This window comes from Panthera leo, chromosome B3 (genome assembly GCF_018350215.1).
Source record: "Panthera leo isolate Ple1 chromosome B3, P.leo_Ple1_pat1.1, whole genome shotgun sequence".
Taxonomy (NCBI): domain Eukaryota; kingdom Metazoa; phylum Chordata; class Mammalia; order Carnivora; family Felidae; genus Panthera; species Panthera leo.
Window position 1 is genome coordinate 67,968,447 of NC_056684.1, and position 19,986 is coordinate 67,988,432.

Here is a 19,986-nt window from a genome sequence, read left to right on the forward strand (position 1 = left end):
GTGGCTAAGCTGGGATTTGAACCCTAACACCTCGCGTTCCTAACCATTTAGCTATTCCGACTACTGTTTCTAATGTATAGGTAGAGCTACATTGTGAACCTTCCCGAATGGGACTATGGAGGACAATTTTCCCTCACAGACTGACTCCAAGTTTCGAGGCCAGGGAGGATGCCAGGCACCAAGACTCTGTGCCAGGTTTTTGTTTTCCATTTGGGAAGTGATCCTAGGTAGGCTGTATCTTTTTGCATCTCGGTTTTCCCAGTTATCTAAAGAGCATAATCTCTACCCCTTTCTTAAATGCCTCAACATTTTGGGACAAAGGCGCTTTGGGATAAGGGGGATGTCGGCACGGGGTGTGGAAGGGTGTAAAATGGCAAGTGACTAAATTTGCTCCACCAGGAAACCATCTTTGTTGAGTCTGCTGGGAGAACACAAGAAACTGTGTTTGGCTCCTCGCTCCCTGCTCCCCTATATTCTTTCTTACCTAAACTAATCTGAGATGGGGACTGAGAATCTGGATACTGCTCATTCCTCTGAGTTTTGTCCTTTAAATTCAGACACATTCCTGGATACACCTCAGTTATAATGAAAAATCTTGAGGTTAGGCTGAAAAATGCATCTCACCAGACTAGCTGTGGGATTGATTTTCTTCGTCTCTACTTTCTTCTCTGACGTCAACTTGCTGACGGATTCCTGAGCCATTTTCAATCTGAAATCAAAACAGGGAGGGGGGAGGGAGGAGGAGGTGAAGAGAGGAGGAGGAGAAAGAAAAAAAAAAAAGGAAGAGGCCAGGTTAAACAGGAATCCAAATGCTTTTGAATTTTAACCAACTGGCAGTTTGGAAATACAAGGAATGCTTTCTCAGTGCCTTTGATTATCAAATTCAAACACTAATTAGGTGTGAAGGCATGTTTTCTATGTTATTGAAACTGACTTTCCTTCACTGGCTGAGAGGCTCACATAGATGACTTCAGAAAGTCTGTTTCTGTGACCAATGCAGGAGCGTCTTCTGATCTGGGGAATACTAGATGCATACACTTTACTCTGAGTAGACACTTACGTGGGCTCTCTGGCTTGTGATCCAGTCAGCAGATAATAGACAACTTTGAAAACTCAAGTTTGAGGAAACATATGAAAACTACAAATATTAAAATATACCAATTCATATCAAGAAAGTGAAAAGACAGGGGCGCCTGGGTGGCTCAGTCGGTTGAGCATCCGACTTCGGCTCAGGTCATGATCTCACGGTCTGTGAGTTCGAGCCCCGCGTTGGGCTCTGGGCTGATGGCTCGGAGCCTGGAGCCTGCTTCCGATTCTGTGTCTCCCTCTCTCTGCCCCTCCCCCGTTCATGCTTTGTCTCTGTCTCAAAAATAAATAAACGTTAAAAAAAAAAATTTAAAAAAAAATAAAAAAAAATAATAAAAAAAAGAAAATGAAAAGACAACCCACAAGATGGAAGAAAATATTTGTAAATCATGTATCTGATAAGGGACCTATATTCAGAATACACACACACACACAGACACAGACACACACACACACACACACACACACACACGGAGAACTCCAATAACTCCAATAAAAAGGCAAACTGCCCAATGAAAAAATAGGCCAAAGATGACATATGGAGGCTACTAAGCCGATGAAAACATGCTCAGTATCATTAGTCATCAGGGCAATGCTAATCAAAACCATGAGATATTTGCATATCCCCTAGGATGGTGAGAATTAAAAAGAAAGTAGCAAATGTCAGAAGTATGGATGTGGAGAAATTGGAGCCCTCAGACATGGCTGAAGGGACTGCAAAATGGTGCAGCCACTTTGTCAGTTTCTCAATATGGTAAGCATAGTTACCAAAGGACCAAGCAATTCCATGGCTGGGTATATAAATATGGATGTATATCCAAGACAAGGAAAATATATGTTCATACCAAAATTTTCATATAAATGTTTATAGCAATGTTATCCATAATGGCCAGGGGTAGAAACAACCGAAACAGACGAACAAAATGCAGTACGTTCACACAGTGGAGTACTGCTGGGCCGTGAAAAAGAGTGAAGTGCTGATACGCGCTACAGCACGGATGAACCTCAACAATCCACAAAGCACACGATTCCACTTATAGGAAATGTCCAGAGTAGGCAAATCTACAGAGAAAGAAAGCAGGTGAGCAAGTAGGGGTCGGCATGGGGGACAGTGGGGATGACTGCTAATGGGTTAAGGGGTTTCTCTTAGAATTAGGTAGCTGTGATGGATGCACATACTGGTGAAGATACCAAAAACTACTGAATTGCACACTTTAACAAGGGTGGACTTCATAGTATATGAATTATGTCATCAAATTTGCACATCCAGCAGTCAGATAATGTCAACTCTTACTGAGGCTGTGGGGAAAAGGGAACCTCTGCACAGTGCATTTAGGGAGGAGTGGAGATTAGTATAGCTGGCTCTGGCAATACCAGGTTTAACTGAGAACATGCACTCCCTACGAGTCATCAATTCCTCTTCTAGGGAGATAACTAAATGAAACCTTCGTATACAGACACGGGGCTTTCTCTGGAGCAATATATGCAATAATGAAAAACCGGAAACAACCTAGTGATTATGTTCATTAGAATAATGGATAGATGATAATAGCAAGTAATAGCAGCTAACATTTATTGGATGCTTGCTCGGTACCACGTACTACTCTACCTGCTTTATTTGAATTAAACCATTTACTTCTCACCCAGCCTTGTGAGGTAGGTATTTTCACTATTCCTATTTTACAGGTCCTGACCCCCATGCAATGCTGCTTATATACTATACTCACTTAACGGAGTATGGCACAACTGTGAAAAGGAATAAACCAGATTTACAAAATCAACAATTACAGATATCCAAAACATGATATTGAGAGAGTGAAGAGTTCTGCAGAGTGATACAGCGAAGAGGCCATCTAGCATGATGGTCAAGGGCTCGGGCTCCAGACCGTGATGGTGGGACTAATTCTTAGCCCCACCATTAATCAGCTGTGTGACCCTGGGCAAGTAACCTCTCTGTGCACCTTCATTTTCTAAAAGGAGGATAACAATAACAGTGCTTCTGCAAAGAGTCATTGAAAGGATGGAGACTCTCTCTTGCGCAGCTCCAGGCACAGCATAATCACTCACTATAGGTTTCCTACTGTTGTTACCAAGCATGCAGTCTGCTACACTGTGCACATATGTAAACAGTACCCGCAAAACCATATTGTTCATAGATGCCTGCATGTGTGTATAAACATACATACAAACATCTGCCTGTATGTATACAGAGACTGGAAAGCCACTCACTGGTTTCATGATAGAGTTTATCACTAGTAACATGGAAGACGAGAACGGCATTGGGAGGTAACATGTCAAATAAAATTTCACTTTTATCTGTAATGCTTCATTTTTTAAATTACAAAATATTGAATATGTGGCAAAATGTTAATAGCTACTTCCATGTGGTGGGAATATGGGTGTGTTGTCTTTTGTATGTTTCTTTATTTTCAAAATTTTTTCAAAAATATTTTTTAAAGATTAAGTAAAGATCCAGCAACACAAACATCAAAAAAATTGAATGTGCTTTTTCTTTAGGGCCTCCAATAAAAATCTTTTGCTTAATATTACTCACATACTTGCTTAATATCAAAGAAATAGTTGAGTGCCTTACTTCTTTACTTAGCTAATTTTACACAATTTACTTAAAACACATGGTTAGTAATCCAATCTCTCTGCCCACATGCACAAGTTAGTTACGATGAATTCAACATGCTGACCTGAGCATCAGAAAAGAAATAAAAATGAGACAAAGATGAGTAGTGATTTATATAGCCTAAGAAATATATCTTCAGAGCTGCCCAGGAATGGGCGCTTCTCAACGCTGACATAGGTCTGAGTGTATACGCCACACCACGCACTAAACATTTGTGTTTGCAGCAGTAACTAAGACTGTACCCGCACAAGAAGAGAATGCGCTGAAAGGATCAAATCCAGGTCAGACTGCATTGGAGACTCCTACTAGTAGGGCATTTGCAAACCAAGATGATGGTGCTGTAATGAGGTCCCAGTTTGCAGAATCTTTTCTTCTTGGCTTCTCTCCAGAAAGATGTGCTTTCAAAAAGCACACCCATCAGTGACTGTTTCAATGAAATGGTTTGGAGTTACTATTTCCCTCCATGCCCCCTACCTTCTAGGGAGCTTTTGGGGGTCATCTTTTGCTTTAGTAGTTCATTTTCCCGTTGAGAATTCTGTTCTCTTGCTTCAAAGTTGGGCTTCTACCATGCTCCTGCTTAGCAATGCCCTTCCCCAATGCCCAGATCCCTTGGAGCCTCTCTCCATGTTCTCTGGATGTCGGGGCAATGGTAGCGGTTGGGGGTGTGGAGGCAGGAAGGAGAGGAGCCAACCTAAGGTTCTTTCCCCACTGCAAACCTTTTACTACTGGTCAGTGGCTGCTCTGTAGACTACAGGCAGTCACATACACCCTGGACTTCCCAGGACAACTCTGATCTCAGTGATTCTACCCTGCTCTTCTCCAAACAGTCGCCTTCCATTTTATCATCTCCTTTTCAAAGGGGATTCTTGAAAGTCACAAAGGATTGGGAGAAGACACAGCTTAGTGCAAGGAGCTTCAGCATCAGCTAGACTTGATTCCAATTCTAACTCTGGCAGTTATTAGAAGACTTAGAACAAGTTAATCGATTTTTCTAAATTTCAGTTTCAGTTTATCTATAAAATTGAGATTAAAATCAACCACATCTTATTATTGTGAAGATTAAATGAATATATGCAAAACAGTATACCAGGTATAGAGCAAATGGTCAATAAAGGATAGCCATTATGGAATCTCCCATCATAGAGGTAAAGGAACTTCTTAAGAATGCATGGCAACAGTTTCTGACTACACGTGAAGTAGGTGGTGTTATTCACAAAGTATTATCTCACAGGAATATCATTAAGATGTGTCCTGAAAGCAAACCAAAGAATTCACTCTAATTTTTCAGATCTGAACACAGATTCCAAAAGTCCTATCTAGAAGCTCAACTTTGGTGTAGGTATGGCAAAAATTTCTCAACCAAATAAAATAAGAGAAGCTACAGGCATACCTTGGAGATCCTGCAGGTTTTGTTCAACACCACTGTAATAAGCGAATGTTGCAATAAAGAGAGTCACATGAATTTTTTGGCTTCACAATGAAAATTAAAGTTACGTTTACACTATACTTCAGTCTATTGAGGGATAACATTACGTCTAAAAAATGTACATACCTTAATTAAATAATACTTTATTGCTAAAACATGCTAACCATCTGAGCTTTCAGTGAGCTGTAATCTTTTTGCTGGTGGAGGGTCTTGCTTCAAGGTTGATGGCCACTGACTAAGGTAGTAATTGCTGAGTGTTGGGTGGCTGTGGCAATTTTTTAAAATAAGACAACAATGAAGTCTGCTACATCAACTGACTCTTCTTTTCATGGATGGCTTCTCTGTAGCATGCAATGCTGTTTGATAGCATTTTACCCACAGTAGAACTTCTTCCAAAGTTGAATCAAATCCTCTCGAGCCTTGCTGTCATTTTATCAACTAAGGTTACATAATTTTCTAAATCCTTAGCTGTCATTTCAACAATCTTCACATGATTTTTTTCAAAAGTAGATTCCATCTCAAAAAAACACTTTCTTTGCTCATCCAAAAGAAGCAACTCCTCATGTATTAAAACTCTATCATGAGATTGCAGCCATTCAGTCACATCATCAGGCTCCACTTTAAGTTCTAGTTCTCTTGCTATTTCCACCAAATTTTCAGCAGCTTCCTCCACTGAAGTCTTGAATCCTCAAAGTCATCCATGAGGGCAGGAATCAACTTCTTCCAAACTCCTGTTCATGTTGATATTTTGACTTCTTCCCATGAATCATGAATGTTCTTAATGACATCTAGATAATGAATCCCTTCCAGAAAGTTTTCAGTATACTTTCTCCAGATCCCTCAGCAATCTATGACAGCTAAAGACTTATAACATATATTTCTTAAATAATAAAACTTGGAAGTTGAAATGACTCCTTCATCCATGGGCTGCAGAATGGATGTTGTGTTAGCAGGTATGAAAACAACATTCATCTCAGTGTACATCTCCATCAGAGCTCGAGTGACCGTGTGAATTGTCAACGAACAGTCATATTTTGAAAGGAATCTTTTTTTCTAAGCAGTACGTCTCAAAGGCAGGCTTAAAATATTCAGCAAACCATTTTGTTAAAAGATGTGCTATCATCCAGGCTTTGTTGTTCCATTTATAGAGCACAGGTAGAGCAGATATGGCACAGTTCTTAAGGGCCCTAGGATGTTCAGAATGGTAAGTGAACATTGCCCTCAACTTAGAGTCACCAACTGCATAAGCCCCCAACAAGAGAGTCAGTTTCTGCTTTGAAGCCAGGTACTGACTTTTCTTCTCAAGCTATGAAAGTTCTAGATGGCATCTTTTTTTCCAACAGAAGATTGTTGTCTACATTCAAAACTTGTGGTTTAGCATAGCCACCTTCATTAATGATCTCAGCTAGCTCTTCTAGATAACTTGCTATAGCTTCCACATCAGCCCTTGCTGCTTCACCTCATACTTTTAAGTTATGGAGATGATTTCTTTCCAGAAATCTCATGAACTAATCTTTGCTAGCTTCAAACTTTTCTCCTGCAGATTCTGCACCTCTTTCAGCCTTTATAGAATTGAAGAGAGTTAGGGTCTTGGTCTGGATTAGGCTCTGACTTAAGGAATGCCGTGACTGGTTTGGCCTTCTGTCTAGACCACTCAGACTTTCTCATAGGAAACTGACACAGAATCAGGGTTTTAGAAATCACGTGGGAAGAGACTGAAAAGCAGAGGTCTTGTGGTGTGATCAACTTCAGAGGGTTTAAATAAACTGAGATTCAGTTTTCATCAGCCACAGGAGGTTTAAGTAACTTTGAATTCAGTTGCTAACATTCTTAAATGCAGAGACTTCACATAAGAAGTCAGCGTTCTGACCTCTCTTACACAACTGGAAGGCACAGCAACAAAGAGTGGCATCTCTGCACCTCAGCCTCTCAGTGTGTGGCGCTTCCTGTCACTTGCTGGCGTATGGCAGTCCTGAGGTGGTCAGGCGGTGCCATCTACCAGCCTGTCTACACAGATGACTTTCTTACACTCAGTGCACTTCACTCATTGTTGCTGCCCGCCTGAACTCTCTAAGCTTCAACGTTTTGGTTGGGAGACTTGCTGGAAGGCTGGTGTGACAAGTCAGGGAGTCAAGGGATGAGATCCCAGACTACTGAACCAGCCTTCTAATTGATCTTCCTCCCCCATTCCATCCTACTGATGAGTGCAGTCTCAATTGGTAATGCAGAACTCTGAGAATGTCACTTCCCTTCTTGAAACCTTTTAGTGACTCTCAATCAACTATAGCCAGGGTTAGCAAAGGTTTTCTGCAATGGCCAGAGAATAAATATTTTAATTTTTTTTTGTAGGACAAGTTATTTTTCTTTAATATCTGAATCATAGCTATATCCCAGACAATTCCAATATAGATCATTTAGGCTAGATAAGTTATATATTTAAGATATATAAAATCAAGTTGTTGATTTTAAGAGTATGTTGTCTTTTTAAAAACATTTTTTTATTGTTTATTTTTGAGAGAGAGAGAGACAGAGACAGAGCATGAGTGGGGGAGGGGCAGAGAGAGAGGTAAACACCAAATCTGAACCAGGCTCCAGGTTCTGGGCTATCAACACAGAGCCCAACATGGGGCTCGAACCCACAAACCGCAAGAGCATGGCTTGAGCCGAAGTTGGACACTTAACCCACTGAGCCACCCAGGCACGCTGAGGTACGTTATCTTAAAAGTATAGTCCATCCAAGGGCACCTGGGTGGTTCAGTTGGTTGTGTATCTGGTTTCAGCTCAGGTCATGATCTAATGGTTTGTGAGTTCGAGCCCTGTGTTGGGGTCTGTATTGACCACTCAGAGCCTGGCGCCTGCTTCAGATTGTGTCTCCTTCTCTCTCTGTCCCTCCCCAGCTCATGCTCTGTCTCTCTCTCTCAAAAATAAACATTAGAAAAAAAAAATTTTTAAAGTATAGTCTATTCCATTTTAAGGCTGATCTATAAAGTGGAAAAGAATGCAGAGTGTTAGATCCTTTTACAACAGCTGAAAGATAATCAAAAGATCAGTGCCTCAGATTGTGAAAGGGAATTTATATTGAGTTTCTCTAATTTTTTCTAGGTATTTTCATTTTTTTAAGTTTAATTATTTTGAGAGAGAGAGAAAAACAGAGAGAGAGCAGGGCACGGGGAGAGGGGGAGAGAGGGAGAGGGGGAGGGAGAGGGGGAGGGAGAGGGGGAGGGAGAGGGGGAGGGAGAGGGGGAGGGAAAGAGGGAGGGAGAGAGGGAGGGAGGGAGGAGGGAGGAGGGAGGAGGGAGGAGGGAGGGAGGGAGGGAGGGAGGGAGAGAGAGAGAGAGAGAGAGAGAGAGAGAGAGAGAATATCCCAAGCTGTCAGCACAGAGCCTAGCATGGGTCTCAGTCCCATGAATCACGAGATCATGAACTGAGCCGAAACCAGCCAGGCGCTCCTAAGTATTCTCGTTTTTTATTTTAGTTCACACATGATGTTACATTAATTTCATGTGTACAACACAGTGCTTCAACATCTCTATACATTATACTATGCTCTCCCCAAGTACAGCTACTATCTGTCACCATACGATGCTATCACAAAGCACTGACTATATTCCTTATGTTGTGCCTTTTATTCCAGTGACTTACTCACTTCGTAACTGGAAGCCTGTATCTCCCACTCCCGTTTACTCACTTTGCCCATCTTCCCATTCCCTCTCCGCTTTTTGTCATATGATTTCTGCGACTGTTCAACTCTGCTGTTGTAGTGTGAAAAGAACCATTAAAACAATACATGAACGAACAGCAGTGCAAATGCTGTGTTCTAACAACCTTTATTTATAAAAACTTGTAGTGGGCCAAATCTGGCCCATGGGCCATAGCTATGTTTGCTGAACGCTGAACTACAGTATAGGATTCAAATTCCCCATTATGGCAATCAAGGGTCGCTCTGTTCTAAACTTAGTTTACTTGTCCATCTTACATTTTCAGACATGGATCTGGTTTTATACTGTCCTTGGACAAATCACTTAACCCTCTGAGCCTCAATTTCCTCATCTGTAAAAGCAGGGATTATACCACACTTAACACCACTGCTGTGAACAGTGTAGAACGCATTGTATATGATTGCTTATCAAATACCCTTTCCTTCCCCCTCACTCCCTGTCCCAGACAATCTATTCACTGCTCTTTGCATCATGGCTTTTCTCGCCTTGCAGGTTGCTCTTACTGTTCCCTCGATGACTTTCTTACTCATTTCCTTAAGTTCAAATTCTTCCCATTCTGCTCTCAGCTTAAGTGCCAAAGTCATGAAAGCTTCCTTCACCTCTCCTAGCCAGAAGTAATTACTCTTTTCCCAAGTGAAAGAGCACTTTGCGCCTCTCTTCAGGCACTTAAGGACTTTTCATTTTAGGACTGTATAGGTGTCTGATTTCCCTTAAACCACGGGAACCACTTGAGGACAATGATCATGCCTTGTGCATTTCTGGGTCTCCTCCCTATTCCTACATCAAGCGGTCTCCCATGCACAAGGGAGCTGTTAGCAAATACCTAAGTGGCAAATGAATGATTTGATTGGTAGTTCCCCCCTCCCACTTTAATCAAGTCTAAATGTTTAGTAAATACCCAGAGTTGTAGAATAATTAGCTTTTCCATTTATCCCTGGGGTGGGGAGTAAAAACATTTAAAAATCTAGTTCTAGTTACTGATTAGCTGACTGAGTCCTGAATAAGCAAAAAGAAAGGGCATTTAAGGCCACCCAAATGTGCTAAATATTTATACATGTCAACTTATGTACACATTCCAGGATTCCTAAAAGTATCCACACGACATTGCCCAAAAGAAGACTGAGGCTCAGTGAGGTTAATGCAGCTTTTCCTGAGTCTGGAATTTGCTCCTCTCACCTAGGATGTAAGAACTTTCTGCTTTAAAGAGCTAACTCCTAGCCACTTACATGCTCAGTCTCTCCCGTGGCTCTATTGTGCATGGACTTGTTTTTGGTTCCGGCCTAGATGTTGGTTCTATTTTTGTTTGTGGTCTAAATATTTACTCTAGAAAATCACACATAGTTAGTTGCTCATGATTTCTCATAGGCAAATAACTAGACTTGATTTCAAAGTTCCACAGCATCCCCTCCACCCCCAAAAATCTGAAATATAGGGGAAAAAACAAATAAGTTAGAGAACAAAAATGACTATTCTCAGTTCATAAATACCTCAGTAAATCTATTAAAACCCCTACCTTTTCTTCTTCCTCATTATAATGAATCTCTAAAGAGTTATTGAGGGCCCTGGTAAATTTCAAATGCTGCCAAAGTCTGCTGAAGAAAGGCGTAAATATGAGATGAGGCCAGGACACATGTTTTCTGACATTCCTGCTTAGTCCTTACTTTATAGAAGTGATCTGCAACCTTGGTTTCATATTAGAACTATCTGGGGAGGAAAGTCTGCTTCTGCTTAGAATGTAGAAAAGTGTAACAATATTTTTCCCATCCTTGGATGGATAACCTACAAAATCACACTTTTTTCTTGAACCCTTTGGAGATCTAGTGGTGTTGTGAGTTGCAATACAAAGAATGGCATGCCTTTCTGTTCATAGGCTTGGGTTCCCCACTATTACAAACTCATTTTCTGGAAGAGCTTAAAACTGGGTATACCTGGAGCGCCTGGGTGGCTCAGTCGGTTAAGCGTCCGACTTCGGCTCAGGTCATGATCTCACAGTCCGTGAGTTCCAGCCCCGTGTCGGGCTCTGTGCTGACAGCTCAGAGCCTGGAGCCTGCTTCCGATTCTGTGTCTCACTCTCTCTCTGCCCCTCCCCTGCTCATGCTCTGTCTCTCTCTGTCGCAAAAATAAATAAAAACATTAAAAAAAATTAAAAAAAAAAAACTGGGTATACCTTTGGGTCTTCTACAGGCTGATTTATATACCCACAGCTAAACCAAACCAAGTCAGAACCCGCTGACTTCAGGAGACTGAAGGACAATGTCTTTATTCTTTTGACAACCAGGATTTCGGTGGTTCATAGTATACAAAACAGAACACACTGAAATCATCATGACGTTTACAATACCAGAAGTGCCTTCATTTATGACCATAGGAATTGAACACACCAACCAATCAAGAGCTAAGTGAGAGATCGAGGAGGTGGGGTAGAGTGTTCAGGCTGTTATACACTGATTGCCATTATGGGAAAACCAATACTTTAGAGCAGTGTGTTCAAACTGTCCTCCAAAGAGCCTTAGCATTCAGCAAAGGTGCCTCAGGGAGAGGAGGAAGAGTTAGGGGATCCTCCAGATCCCAACATCTGCAAACCCTGCTTCAGCTAGAAAAGCTTTATCTGTTTTATTTATGTATGTTTTCTTCTGAACAGAAAGAGATCCATTAAAAAAAATTGGAAAACCCCTGTGTATGGACTTCAAGAGACCCCATTGAAGCCTCTGGGGGAAAGAGAAAAAAAAATAAACAGCCTTCCTCTCTGGGAGAATGGGAACCAACACAAGTCTTCTTCCTAAAGAACTATCCAGGAATATCTTGGAGCTGGATAACTGATTAAGAGGACAAGGGCTTTTAAAAGGATGATACATGGGACACCTGGATGGCTTGTTGGTTAAGCATCTGACTTCAGTTCAGATCATGATTTCGTGGTTCACAAGTTCAAGCCCTGCATCGGGCTCTGTGCTGATAGCTCAGAGCCTGGAGCCTGTTTCGAATTCTGTATCTCCCTCTCTCTCTGCCCCTCCCCACCTCCTTCTCTCTCTTTCTCTCTCTCTCTCAATCTCTCTCTCTCTCTCTCAAATAAGCATTAAAAAAAAATTTAAAGGATGATTTTTCTGATAGCCATTGCCACCGGTTTCCAGGTTTGGGGCTCTGATAAAACAGCAAATCTTTAAAAATCAAAACATGGCCAGTTTACCACTCACCTCTGCTTGCTACTTTCTAGTTATGTTCTAAGGTTGTGAGATCAACAGTATCTGGCAAAGACTCACAGGTAAGAACTGTGGAGAAAGATCCAGGTGGGCTAAAATGTGGGAAAAATAAGAGCCCACTGGAGTACCCACTGACTTCTCATAAAGGCAAGAGTTACCTCACATTTCATCATGGTCCTTTTTTTTTTTTTTTTTTTTTTTTTTTATAGTCTTGCTTGGAATTTTGCTTGATCTTCCTGATTTCAGTTCTATTCTACTCTCCAATTTCTACTGGCTTTCTTTGCTTTTAATAAACCCAGAACAAAAATGAAATGGATCCATCTGATTCCATCCTACCTAACACTCCTCTAAGCTTACTTCTGTGACTGCAATTAATGTTTTTTGTTTTGTTCTGTTTTCGTCAACTGCTCTTTCCCTTTTCCTTTCTTTATCATTTCAAATAACTGAATTGTAACAAGACTGTCAAGTTGTTCAAAAACAACTTTTGAATAATAAGTATGAGTCTAGGATACACACACACACACACTTCTCAAAAATATATAAACATTAAAAATTCACTACACACACACACACACACACACACAATGGAATATTACTTGGTGATCAAAAGAATGAAATCTTGCCATTTGCAACAACATGGATAGAACTAGAATGTATTATGTTAAGTGAAATAAGTCAGTAAGAGAAAGATAAATATCATGATTTCACTCAAAGGTGGAATTTAAGATACCAAACAGATGAATATAGGGGAGGGGAAGGGAAGGAAAAATAAGATAAAAACAGAGAGAAAGGCAAACCACAAGAGACTCTTAAATACAGAGAAGAAACGGAGGGTTGCTGGAGAGGTGTTGGGTGGTGGATGGGTTAAATCAGTGATGGGCATTAAGGAGGGCACTTGTTGGGATGAGAATTATACACAAGTGATGAATTGCTAAATTCTACTCCTGAAATCAATACTACACTATTTGTTAACTAACTTGGATTTAATTAAAATTAAAAAAAAATGAGTAAATGGTCTGGAAAATCAAAACTATGGAGATTGCTAGGGGTTGGGGTGGGGGGGAAGGATGAAAAGACCACAGAGGATTTTTAGGGCAGTCAAAATATCTGTATAATATTATTATGATGGATCTATGTCATTATATATTTATCCAAACCCTTAGAAAGTACACCAACAGTGATCCCTAAGGTAAACAATGGACTTTGGGTGATTATAATTGTCTGTATAGGTTCATCAGTCATAACAAATGGACTCTCTGGTGAAGAGTGCTGATAATGGGGGTGGCTATGCCTGGGTAGGGACCAAGGGTATATGGAAAATCTCCGTACCTCTCTCTCTCAATTTTGCTGTAAATCTAAAACTGCGCTCAAAATACAAAGTCTTTTTAAAAATGAAAACAAAAGGGTAAGTGGTCCCCACAAAATATCATCCTGTTTTAAACACCTATTGGTGGATATTTGTTAGCAGTTCTCTTAAATGACAGTGACCAATTCATTTCAGAAAGTGGAAAATATATAATCTAGTGATATTACCAGGGTTAGATTTGTTAATAGTCACTCTCTTTTGTAATGTAGATAATAGGACCAAGGGAGTGACTTCAGGAATACGGAAGGAGTTTTTGCCTGTAGTGCCACTAGCTTCAAAGAGGAATCTCTGTTACCCATCCAGTACTGTGTGACCTAAAACAACAGTCACTGCCTGACCCAGACTACGCATACACCTTCACTGAAGATATTCAAAGTCAATGGTGTCAGAAACACTGGTGGATAGCGGCAAAGAAAAGGGAGGCATTGCAGGGAACACAGTTCTTGAAAGTCATGTTTGGTAAAAGCATGAAATCTGACCAGCTGTAATGTGAACCTGTTTAAGGAAGACTTTAATATCACTCATCACTAAAGACAGAAGGTCAAAATAGTCCAGAGAGGGAACAAGGCAGGCTCTGTGCACCAATGAAAACAGAAATGGTCCTGTAAGTCAGCATGGCATAGGGAATACTCAAGGTCCCTAAAAAGCAGGATTATAAAAGCTGAAGGTACAAACCACTATGTCACTAGACTTATCTGAAAATTTAAGGCCACGTGAACCAGAATCTTTCTAACAAGTATGAGAACTCCATGGAAGAACATGATCAACAAAGGAACAGGAGAAAAACATGCCTTTGTCAATGGCCTAGTTAGTTTCCACCTAGGGCCCTCTGAATGGTGGATAAAGTTCTTGTTGGACAGAGAAGGGAGGTGTTGGCACCTACTGAAGATCACAATTTTAAAATACATAACTTGCCAGTCTGGCTACCCAGTGTGGGTTGGCTTTACCAATCATAGTTAGGAACAGCTTCTTCTATAAGCAAATGATTATATTTTTATGGTCTCCCTTTAAGAGAAAAAGTCAGGGAAAGCGAATAAGAAGCTACAAACATGAAATGCCAACTGGATATTCATTCACTCCTGTGCCATGATCTCCATGCAGCCTTGAACAAAGCAGTGCCAGGCCAAGGAACAAGGAACTGCACAGTCTTTGTGGAGATGTGAAAGTGGTTTTATTGCTTAAGAAAGCTCAATACCACATGATTTCTGGAACTTTGGATGGAGAAGGTTGAGGGAAACATCTTGTTATTTTCCTCATTAGGATTACTTGCATCATAGACAGCATTAACATCACAGAGGTGTTTTTTAATGTTGTGCTTTTAGAAGGACATAGCTATGCCAGGCTAGCCTTCCAGTCAGTGCCCAATAGACTAGGCATTAGAAGTCAGGCTCTGTGCATTCTGTGGAATTTGTGCAGGTCTTTTGATATTCTGATATTCCTCAAGTCTCTAAAAGGTACTGTCCTCATGCTGTTTCTCAACAACCATAAGGGGGCTAATGTCCAGCTTTGGTTCTAAATAAGTAAGTACAATCATGGAGACCAGGCAGGGGCTGTGGGAACCTCCCTCATTTCTATCCACTTTGACGATACTAACTCACTAGGTATTATTGAATTCTTGGTAGAACTATCACGGGCGATAATATTTATGAAAGCCAATGAAATAAGTAAAGTCACTCTTCACTCTTGAAGTAAAACACAAACAATGCAAAGACCAAACTCATTAACTCCTCAACGTAAAGGGAAATTTCTTCCTCACTGCAGCAGCTGATGAAAACATCATTGGCTAGTATATGTTTCCAAAGGGTAAGAAAATAAAACTCAGAGAAGAGAAGCATAGTCAGTATGAAATAATGGGTAACCCTAAAATCATTTATCTCAGGCAGGCCGAAAGGGCTATATATTTGGACACACACTTTTCTAAGCTCATTCTCTCTTTTGGAGTCTGACCATTCACTTGACTACCCCTCCACCCCAGGCTCCCCAGATCAGTCTCCTAGCAGCCATGGTAAGACAAGACCAGCAGGAAAGTAATAACAGGTCTTTGACTTAAAAGATTTAGTTCCTTACACACCAGAATCTAGTCTTAAAGTTATTCTAGGATAAAAGAGCCCATCACTTCTTCCTAAGCTTGACAATTTTCCCTACCTCATTCCCAAGATATTTTTCTATTTACAATGAAGGAAGTCCTCTCAGAGATGGAATTTCACCAGCTACACAATCAGCCACTTCGTAGTGTTTGTGGGCTATCACTTGTAGTACCCAAACAGACTTTGACTTCAAATGATTAATTGCAGAACAAAGCCTGCTTCCGTTTCCAGAGATTCTCCCCCAGGCCACAGGGGAGTGGAAGTGGAGGGGTCCCTGGACTTGCCCTGGAATGCACCAGCAGTTAAAGCCAATCACTCTGCACTTGGTAGACGAAGCACCCCAAGCCGCCTGGCAATGTAGGTGCAGAGTGAAAGGTAACAGCACTGTGTTTCCTCGTTCAGGGAGGGGAGGGGCATCTGGGAGACAGCTTGCAAACCAAAGCTGGCCCTGTGTAATAAATCTGCAACTTTAATTGCAACACACTGTTAGTCTTTGGAAGACCTTTCCAATCCTGATAATGAAGACATGCATGTGCTTGTAGACACCCCCCCCCCCCCTTTTGGTTTTGGAACCTGTACCATCTACCAAGACTCACCAAAAACTAGAACTGATCAGAGCCTGTTTGCACAGAGGACTGAAATAAAAAGGGGGAGGAATCAGGGGAGACTGTGTGGAGCAGCTAGCCTTTCTGGCGCCCCTCAAATCGTGCTATCCAGGCAGACCCCTATTTCATCTATTCTATGCCCAAGGCAAGAGCTGTCAGGAGTCCCACAGATAAGCAATTTAGATATATTCTAGCTGAATGAAGGAGACTTACTGTGGGTTTCCATTGCTGTCTGCCAAACCAAGGAAATAGAGTGTGGACAGATGCTCTCTAAGGTCCTTATTTGAGCTCCAAAAAGGTTGGAGGCTTGGCACAACCATGAATCCCAAGGATCTTCACTTCCTTGTTTTTTCTAGTTGTTTTTTTTTTTTTTTTTAAGATAAATTGAAAGTAATATAGTCAAGAACAGAGAAGGTGATTGTTTTACCCCATTAACTAATCTTTCTTGTTCAGAACATGTCTATCTTCTTTAAGAAAGCTATTCAGATTTTAGATGCTAGGGCAAAAGCAACCCACATGGGGTATATTTGGGGAATTCTATTACAAAAACCCAAATAAATAAGACATCTCATCTATCAATAGCAGACAGCAAATTCTCTAATCAATTGCAACATGGCAAAGAAAGCACAGAGATCTTTTATTTGTTGAACAAATATTAATTGAGCGCCTACTATGTATAAGGAAATACATAAGGTGCTAGAGAGAAAACAAAGAAGTATATGCCGTTGTCCTTATCTTGTAGGGCTTACTATTTTCTTATGGGAGAAAATGTCTATAACTGAAAGAATGAAAAAGAAATCACTAATGCCAAAATTGAAGGGGCAGTAACCCTCTAGAGGTTTGGAGGAAAATGCTTACAGAGATTGGGGAAAACTTCAGGAAAGAGGCAAAATGTGATCAGTAGATTAAATCCTTCCAGAACGGGGTCTCATAACTTGTACAGCACTTAAGACATAATAGGTATTTTTAAAAGTATGTGTTTTTGCAACTACATGGATGGAACTGGAGGGTATTATGCTAAATGAAATTAGAGAAAGACAAAAATCATACGACTTCACTCATATGAGGACTTTCAGAGACAAAACAGAAGAACATAAGGGAAGGGAAACAAAAATAATATAAAAACAGGGAGGGAGACAAAACAGAAGAGACTCATAAATATGGAGAACAAACTGAGGGTTACTGGAGGGGTTGTGAGAGGGGGGATGGGCTAAATGGGTAAGGGGCATTAAGGAATCTACTCCTGAAATCATTGTTTCACTATATGCTAATTTGGATGTAAATTTTAAAAAATAAAAAATAAAATAAAAGACTAAGTTCATTCAAAAGCCCATACACAAATGTTTATAACAGCTTTGTTTATAATAGTCAAAACCTGGATACAACCCAGTTTTCCTTTAGTGGATGAATGGTTAAAAAACCATGGCATATCCACATTGTGGAATACTACTCAGCAATATAAAAGGAATAAATTATTGATATATACAACCATCTAGATGAATCCCCAGAGAATCATGCTGAGGGAAAATAGAAATATCAAAAGGTTACATACTGTATGATTCAATTTATATGATTTTTGAAATAAGATTTAGAAATGGAGAAAAGATTAGTGGTTGCCAGATTAGAGTATAGTGAGGGTGGGAAGGAACTGGGCATGGCTATGGAGGGTAATATGAGGGATCCTAGTGATGGAAACAGCAGAGAAAGGAACATCGTTCTTAGGTACATAAATGTCAGCATCTTGCTTATGATCTTTGACCATAATTTGGTAAGATGCTATCTTTGAGAGGGAATTGGATAAACAGTACATGGGATAGGTCTGTATTACTTTTTACCCTGAATGTAAGCTAACAATTGTCACAAAATAAAATATTTCATTAAAAACAAAAAATAAAAATAAAAAAATAAAAGTATGTGTTTAAATCAGGCTGATTACATGCTACAAATCTGTATTATGGGAATGCAAAATGCACATACATGAGAGACATGTGGACTGAGTACTAAGAAAAGGAAACACAGAAAAGATGGCACTTGGGCTAGCCCCAGAAATCATGCTGTGTGATTCCTCCAAAATGGGCACTGAACCTCCCAAGTCCAGGCCTTTGCCATGTGATTCCCAGAATGTCCTTACCCCTTTCCTCCCTAAGCGGCTTAATTTCATCTGTTCTGTCAATACCCAGCCCTTTCCTATCTACAATCATGGGATATCAGGGTTGGAATATACCTTCATGATCACCTAAACTTGGTGATCCTAAACTTGTTCCTAAACTTGGCTGAACGTAGTAAAAGTGAATGTAGAACATAGTAAGGGAACAGACCCTCTCTCTCCCACTTCCAAAGCTCACCTGAGATATTTAAGCAAGGGATGGGTGAAGCCAAGGCATTAATTGAGGCAACCACAAAATGTGCTCCTGCTCTGCCCTCTCTGTGGGGAGCTTCCTAAAACTGCAGATTTCTGGGCTCCACCCCTCACACTGGGACTCTGTTGCAATAGATCTATTCACTTTTTTACGAAGCTCTCCAGGTGATTTGAAAGACCATCAGATTTAGGAGCAGCTGATCTCCAATATTCTCCTACTGGCTTCTGAATTCTGTCTACAGTTTTCTGCTCGTTGTGGTCCTGTTTATAGCTACCTATCTTCCTAAAGTCCTCCCAACCTCCACGTTTCTTTGGGATCATTTCTTCCCCCAAACTCATAAGTCACACCAGATCTTCAATGTCCACTATCATGTTGCACTATGCTGTGAAGTCCCTTCTATGTCAAAAAACAATTTTTAGGCTCTGTGCTGGAGAATGCACCATAGAATATATACAAGGAATGGGTTCATGTCCTAGAAGTGGGAAAAGACACATAAACTACTCAAATAACAAGCTGGGATGAATTAAGTCCTAAAGGATGTTCAAAACAAAACAAAACAAAACAAACAAAACAAAACGTGGTCAGAGACCAGAGGAAGAGGTAGTTCTTCTACTTAAGGACATGTCAGAAAATTTCTAGAGAAGCTGGTTTTGGAGGTAGTCCTTAATAAATGACTACATTTTGACCAGCAAGAAACCCAGGACAATACAATGTAAAGAAATTACCTAATGAGAACACAAGGCAAGAGTGCAGGTGTGAGAAACAATGAGTCATCGTGGTAGGTACATGTGAGATGAGGCTAGAGGAAATGAGGTTGGAAAGTGAGTTAAGGGCAAGTTGTTGGAGGCCCACGCTCTAATTCGGGAGAGAATATGGAATACTTGAAAGAGCTCTAGTGTCAAATAAGACCTCTATGTTTTATCCTCATTCTGTTGCTTACTAGTGACACTGTGATGCTAGCAGTTCTTTACTCTCTTCTGTGCTTCTGTATGAAATAGCAATACACCTTTTTCCCAGGGCTGTTGTAAGGACACAATGAGTTAATGAATATATATGCCATCCGCGGCCAATTCTCTTCCCTTTGACGTAACTGAAAACCACAGAACACATTTAAAGAAATAGATGTAATCTAACTTCTGTTTTAGAAAGAGAACTAGATACAATATTAAGGGACATTAGAGAGGAAATAGAAAACCTGTAAGTAGACAGAACAGAAGGATGTTACAATAACCCAGGTGAGAGATGAGGTCCTGAAGAGAGCAGTACTACTGTGAAAACAAGGTATAAAAGAATAACCATTGAGGAGGTAGAACCAAGAAGTGAGCAAAAGGTAGGAAAATGAATCTTGTGGAATTAAGGATGATTCCAGCTTTCAGCCTGCCTTTGGCTGCTAGGAAGAGGATACTGATGCAGATGACAGATTGGGTAGCCGAGAAGGGCCAGTCTCAGGTGACATGGGATACGTTCCAATGGGGTCTTACTGAATTACAGACGGAGGTTGGGCA

The 19,986-nt window shown here is 40.6% G+C and overlaps 1 protein-coding gene across 11 annotated transcripts in view; it reads right to left on the reverse strand.

The window, feature by feature from the left end:
- The window catches only part of FMN1 (formin 1), a 432,271-nt gene that overhangs the window by 13,312 nt on the left and 398,973 nt on the right, over positions 1 to 19,986 (reverse strand). For all 11 annotated transcript variants that reach the window (XM_042942504.1, XM_042942497.1, XM_042942498.1 and 8 more), the window contains one exon: positions 625 to 709. In XM_042942504.1, coding sequence (XP_042798438.1) covers positions 625 to 709 — 85 coding nt within the window. The remainder of the gene's footprint in view (positions 1 to 624; positions 710 to 19,986) is intronic.